Source organism: Pistacia vera, unplaced genomic scaffold, assembly GCF_008641045.1.
Source record: "Pistacia vera cultivar Batoury unplaced genomic scaffold, PisVer_v2 Contig1246, whole genome shotgun sequence".
NCBI classification, from domain to species: Eukaryota; Viridiplantae; Streptophyta; class Magnoliopsida; order Sapindales; family Anacardiaceae; genus Pistacia; species Pistacia vera.
In genome coordinates, this window is record NW_022195300.1 from 91,896 (window position 1) to 98,695 (window position 6,800).

Here is a 6,800-nt window from a genome sequence, read left to right on the forward strand (position 1 = left end):
CGTCTTTATTCCTTTCTTTTACAAAGAAGATTCTCCTATAATGGACCGAGCTAGTTTGATGATATATCTTTTGGTGATTAGAGAAATCATATAAGAAAATTTTAAGTATGAAAATATCTTTAACAGGATGTGACATGTGTGAAACAATAATCTGAAAGTCATTAGTTTAAAACTAAAAGTTTTCATACCTAAACAGGGTTAGATTACTATGCCATTACGAGGCACCCATTAGATGCAGTATGTAACATTTTTGGTTTTTCTTTTATTCCATTCAGTAAAGATTTGGAATCAAGATTTGCCATAATCCTATCTGTATTCACTGTATTACTTGCTAGATTAATGGTTGAGAGAAATTAGAAGTTTAAGGACGTAAGTCGCGTTAGAATATTATCAGTATTGGTCCATCTAAGATCACATTATCGGTCTCTTCAAAGATATCGTCTAAAATTGGAACTACCATCGTGGAATTTATAATTAAATGCTATGGCTAAGATCTTCAAAGCTTTCAAAGTTTGGGAAGTGACCTGAAAGAAAAGAGTTGTTTACTCTCTTAAACAGAAGTTAGTATGTTCTACTTCCCAATGCATGCCATGCCATGCCAGAGCCATAGTGAAACTATTTAATTTTTATAACAGGCTACACCAAAACGAAAACCCCACCCGAATATAATTATATTAGAAAGCAAAACACAGAATGAGCTTTGGACCTAAATTAAACCAACATCAAAACACAACTTTGAACCCCTTTATACCTGATAAATACCATCCTTTCGACACAATAACCATATATATGAGTTCTATATTCACTCATCAACCCATAAAAGGCTAGCTCAATTTGAGTCCATACTCTAAAGTGTGGGGTTCACTAGTTCAATTTTCAATGCTATCTCAGCTATTACTCCTCTTTATTCTTCTTCCATTTTCTCCAACAGCTGCTGCACCGATTGGAATATGTTATGGGCGGGTGGCGAACAACCTTCCACCGCCACCTACTGCCATCAACCTTCTCCAATCCAATGGCATATCAAACATACGCATCTTCAACCCCGATTTCTCCACGTTAAAATCATTTTCAGGCACTGGAATCAGCCTCATTATCGGTGTTCCTAACGAAATCCTCCCTGAACTTGCCTCAGGGGGACCCGTCTTCTCCCTCCAGTGGCTTCAAAACAACATCTTCTCTCACATACCTTCGAACCAAATCCGTTACATCGCTGTTGGTAATGAAGTCTTTCTCAAAGATCCATATTACACTCCCTATGTAGTACCCGCAATGAATAATCTTTACCAAGCTCTGCAAACCGCAAACCTTGCAAACTCAATCAAGTTATCTTCACCACAGGCAGCTTCAGTTCTCTCAATCTCATATCCTCCATCTTCAGGAACCTTCGATCCTGATATAAAATCTTCTATTGTGCCCCTCCTTCAGTTCTTATCCGATACTAAATCACCTTTCATGGTTAATATCTACCCGTACTTCAGCTACACCAGCAGTTTACAGTACATATCGTTAGACTATGCATTGTTCAGAAGCGACGAAGCGTTTCGAGACGGCGGCTTAACGTATCGCAATCTTTTTGACGCAAGCGTCGATGCGTTTGTGTATGCAATGGAGAGAGAAGGGTTCGGGGGAGTTCCGATAGTGGTGACGGAGACGGGGTGGCCGACGAGCGGTGGTGTGGCGGCGAGTAAGGAAAATGCATTGGCGTATAATGAGAATGTGGTGAGAAGCGCTGTGGGTGGTGTTGGGACACCGAAGAGGCCTGGCGAGGGAGTTGAAGTTTACTTGTTTGATCTGTTTGATGAGAATGGAAAGAGCGGGGATGAACATGAAAAGCACTTCGGGATTTTCGGACTCGATGGATCCAAAGTTTATGATATCAAATTTAATTAATAAATCTTATTTTCCTGAAATAATAAGGATTTCCAATTATAGGGGTCTGCATGTAAAATGTGGTATAGAATATTGGAATGCATTGATTTATATGAAGAAATTAGAAAATTGACGTCATAAATTGAACATCACTCGTGTTTCAGATTATGACAATATTTGAAATTTTTTTTTTTTTTTTTTTTGTGTAACCAGAGTGTCCGGCGAGCAAACCTCTTTGCTCGCCAACGGGTTACCATTTGAAACTTTCTTAAAGAAAGAAGATATAATCTCAATCTGCCTATTAAATTGTATCTTCTGAATCTTACAGGCTTGTCTTAAGTTTTTGTCCAGTTATAATTTCGTCAAAACTTAAGATCTTTTTTTCTTCGTAATGCTTTTAAATTCAAGGGCAACTAAACTTTTCATCAACAAAAAGATTTATAGTCACAATCTTCTTCATTAATTAATAGGTTTAACTACAGTTTTGAAATATCACATGATGTTATGGTATTAGGAGTAAAATTGATATTTTAACAATTAAATTGGTTAACTGTTGATGATTCATAAAAACAAAAACAAAGACCAATTGTTAGGGGTTGTGTTGCTATATCTCGAAACCAATACGGGGTGACATGTCTTAACCCATAGATAGGGGGTGTCAAGTGAAAAATGAAAATGTGTAAGATAGGTTTGATTAAAGAAAACAACAATGCTACGGACACCGGAATTGTACACTGAATTACGTGTCACTTGACTTAGACTAGTCACGTATTCCGTTAACAAATATTTTATGAGTGAATGGCCGTTCATCAACTATGGACGGTCGTTCACTATATTTGGACGGGTGTCCATGGACGCCCGTCCAAAGCAAAATGAATGATGGACTCCCGTCCATATTATATGGACGGAGGTCCACATTTAATGGATGCTCATTCAAACTTTAAATTAAAAAAGTTTATGAACAAAAATAATGGATGGGCGTTTATAGTTTATGGACGACCGTCCCTGAAAATTGGACAGGCGTCCGCATATAATGGATGCCCGTCCATACTTTAAATAAAATACAATTGTATACAAAATATTGGGATGCCCGTTCATTAGTTATGGATGCGTAATGGACGCCCGTCCATACTGTAAATTAAAAAAAATTAAAAAAATAGTATACAAAATGCAGGGATGACCGTCCCTGCATTTGGACGGGCGTCCACAATCCATACTGTAAAAAAAAAAAAAAAAAAAAACATTATGGACGCTCGTCTATTATTCAGTGGACGGGCGTCCTTAACTTATGGACGCCCGTCCATTGTTTAATGAGTACTTTAAACAAGATTTAGGTCAAATCAATTTGGGGCAATTTTAAAATCACTTTGGGCCGCTCTTCTTCTTCCTCTTCATTCCCCATCTCCGCTCTTCTTCTTCATCTTCATTCCTCATCTGTGCTCTTCTTCTTCTTCGAAGTTCGCATCTGCCGCTCTTCTTCTTTGTCCAAGTTCCTCATCTGCCGCCATTCTTCTTCAAGTTCCTCATCTGCCATTATTATTGTAAGTGTTTTAGTCTATTTGGTTTCTATTAATCACGTCTTTTTTTATTGGTTTTGATTGATGATTGAGCTTGTTTTACAGCGTTCACTTCTTTGTCTTGGTTTCTCATCTGCCACTCCAAGTCGTCGAAGCCATCTACCATTTTTCGAGTAAGTGTTTTAGTTAATTTGGTTTGTTTCATCATCTTTTATTGGGTTTGATTGATGATTGAGGTTGAGTGGCTAAGGTATGAAGTATTGGTTGATGAATGTGATTATAGTGAAGTGTTTCTTATTTGAATCAAATTAACTGTTAATAGGTCACTCTCCTCCAAGTGATTTTGGGAGGAGGAAGGAAGATATTGGTGTCATTGTATTCATAAAAAATGTTGTGGGTGAAACAAAATGGATCTACATGCTAGTGCATGTGCACTTTTTCCGTTGCACACACACATATTTATGCACACCCGCACACAAGTGTGTGATTGCTTTGCATTGGTAAATTTTGATATGAATGGAAATTATCAATTCTTCCTCTATAGCAAATAGCAATCAGTTGAATGTGTTGAACAAAACATCACCAAATTAAAGTAGTTACTATTTTCTTGTTCATAGAGAACAATGATCCAGTTGTGTGCAAGTTGGTGAAGATTGCTTTTTTGGCTCTTTTGAAGCCAAAGATTGTTGGTATGTGTTCTATAGAAAACAATTGGCTTGGTAATAAACTAATGGAAGTATATCACCAAAAATGGCATAAAAAATATATACAATATACATAATACCCGTTGACAGTAGAATGCAAAGAACAGTGTATCAGTACCAAAACTATCCTGTGACAATCGCTCCCAAAAGGCTGGATTATTCACAATAGCTATTGACAAAGTCAAGCAGATCTTACACATGGAAGATGGTAAAACTACTATTCTTATAGCGTATGTTGACTACATCATCATGACAAACAATGATGGTGTTGAGATAGAAAAATAAAAAATAATTCTAGCTACTGAATTTGAGATTATGGATCTAGGTCCTCTAAGGTATTTTCTAGGTATGGAGATAGCCAGGTCCAAGAAATGGATATTTGTCTCTCAAAGAAAATGTACCCTTGATTTACTTAAGGAAACCGGTCTACTTGATAGTAAACTTGCTGAAACACCGATTGATCCTAATCATAGACTTGGTAATGAAACTAAAGGGCAACCAAGAGCTAAGGAACAATATTAGCGACTTATGGGCAAGCTAATTTATCTCTCTCCTACCAGACTAGAAGTTGCTTACAAAATTCTTAAATACTTGAAGAGGACTCTAGGAAAAGGTTTGCCTTTTGGGAAAAAATGACTGTATGCAGGTGGAGGCATTCACTGACGTTGACTAGGCTGGTTCAATTAGTGACAAAATATCAACTTCTGGCTATTGTACATTTGTTAGAGACAATTTAGTAACTTGTGGAAGTAAAAACACTCTGTTTTTGCTAGGAGTAGTGTTAAGGCTGAATTTAGAGCAGTTGCACAAGGAGTTTGTGAATTATTATTGTTGAAAAATTACTTGAAGAGTTGAAGGTTCCAATGTCTAAACCTATGAAACTATATTATGACAATAAAGCATCTCTCATAATCCTATGCAACATGATCAAACGATGCACATTGAAGTGGCAATCCACTTCCTCAAAGAAAATATTCAAAAAGGTTTGATTTGTATGCCTTCTGTCCTAAGTTTCGGACTCGATGGATCCAAAGTTTATGATATCAAATTTAATTAATAAATCTTATTTTCCTGAAATAATAAGGATTTCCAATTATAGGGGTCTGCATGTAAAATGTGGTATAGAATATTGGAATGCATTGATTTATATGAAGAAATTAGAAAATTGACGTCATAAATTGAACATCACTCGTGTTTCAGATTATGACAATATTTGAAATTTTTTTTTTTTTTTTTTTTGTGTAACCAGAGTGTCCGGCGAGCAAACCTCTTTGCTCGCCAACGGGTTACCATTTGAAACTTTCTTAAAGAAAGAAGATATAATCTCAATCTGCCTATTAAATTGTATCTTCTGAATCTTACAGGCTTGTCTTAAGTTTTTGTCCAGTTATAATTTCGTCAAAACTTAAGATCTTTTTTTCTTCGTAATGCTTTTAAATTCAAGGGCAACTAAACTTTTCATCAACAAAAAGATTTATAGTCACAATCTTCTTCATTAATTAATAGGTTTAACTACAGTTTTGAAATATCACATGATGTTATGGTATTAGGAGTAAAATTGATATTTTAACAATTAAATTGGTTAACTGTTGATGATTCATAAAAACAAAAACAAAGACCAATTGTTAGGGGTTGTGTTGCTATATCTCGAAACCAATACGGGGTGACATGTCTTAACCCATAGATAGGGGGTGTCAAGTGAAAAATGAAAATGTGTAAGATAGGTTTGATTAAAGAAAACAACAATGCTACGGACACCGGAATTGTACACTGAATTACGTGTCACTTGACTTAGACTAGTCACGTATTCCGTTAACAAATATTTTATGAGTGAATGGCCGTTCATCAACTATGGACGGTCGTTCACTATATTTGGACGGGTGTCCATGGACGCCCGTCCAAAGCAAAATGAATGATGGACTCCCGTCCATATTATATGGACGGAGGTCCACATTTAATGGATGCTCATTCAAACTTTAAATTAAAAAAGTTTATGAACAAAAATAATGGATGGGCGTTTATAGTTTATGGACGACCGTCCCTGAAAATTGGACAGGCGTCCGCATATAATGGATGCCCGTCCATACTTTAAATAAAATACAATTGTATACAAAATATTGGGATGCCCGTTCATTAGTTATGGATGCGTAATGGACGCCCGTCCATACTGTAAATTAAAAAAAATTAAAAAAATAGTATACAAAATGCAGGGATGACCGTCCCTGCATTTGGACGGGCGTCCACAATCCATACTGTAAAAAAAAAAAAAAAAAAAAACATTATGGACGCTCGTCTATTATTCAGTGGACGGGCGTCCTTAACTTATGGACGCCCGTCCATTGTTTAATGAGTACTTTAAACAAGATTTAGGTCAAATCAATTTGGGGCAATTTTAAAATCACTTTGGGCCGCTCTTCTTCTTCCTCTTCATTCCCCATCTCCGCTCTTCTTCTTCATCTTCATTCCTCATCTGTGCTCTTCTTCTTCTTCGAAGTTCGCATCTGCCGCTCTTCTTCTTTGTCCAAGTTCCTCATCTGCCGCCATTCTTCTTCAAGTTCCTCATCTGCCATTATTATTGTAAGTGTTTTAGTCTATTTGGTTTCTATTAATCACGTCTTTTTTTATTGGTTTTGATTGATGATTGAGCTTGTTTTACAGCGTTCACTTCTTTGTCTTGGTTTCTCATCTGCCACTCCAAGTCGTCGAA

At 36.5% G+C, this 6,800-nt stretch overlaps 1 protein-coding gene across 1 annotated transcript; it reads left to right on the top strand.

Moving 5' to 3' along the window:
* The first annotated feature begins 879 nt into the window (after window positions 1-879).
* LOC116118885 (glucan endo-1,3-beta-glucosidase-like) lies at window positions 880-1,893 on the top strand. The gene has a single exon (XM_031404842.1). It carries the CDS (start codon window positions 880-882, stop codon window positions 1,891-1,893), a length of 1,014 nt encoding a protein of 337 aa, XP_031260702.1.
* The last annotated feature ends 4,907 nt before the right edge of the window (window positions 1,894-6,800 follow it).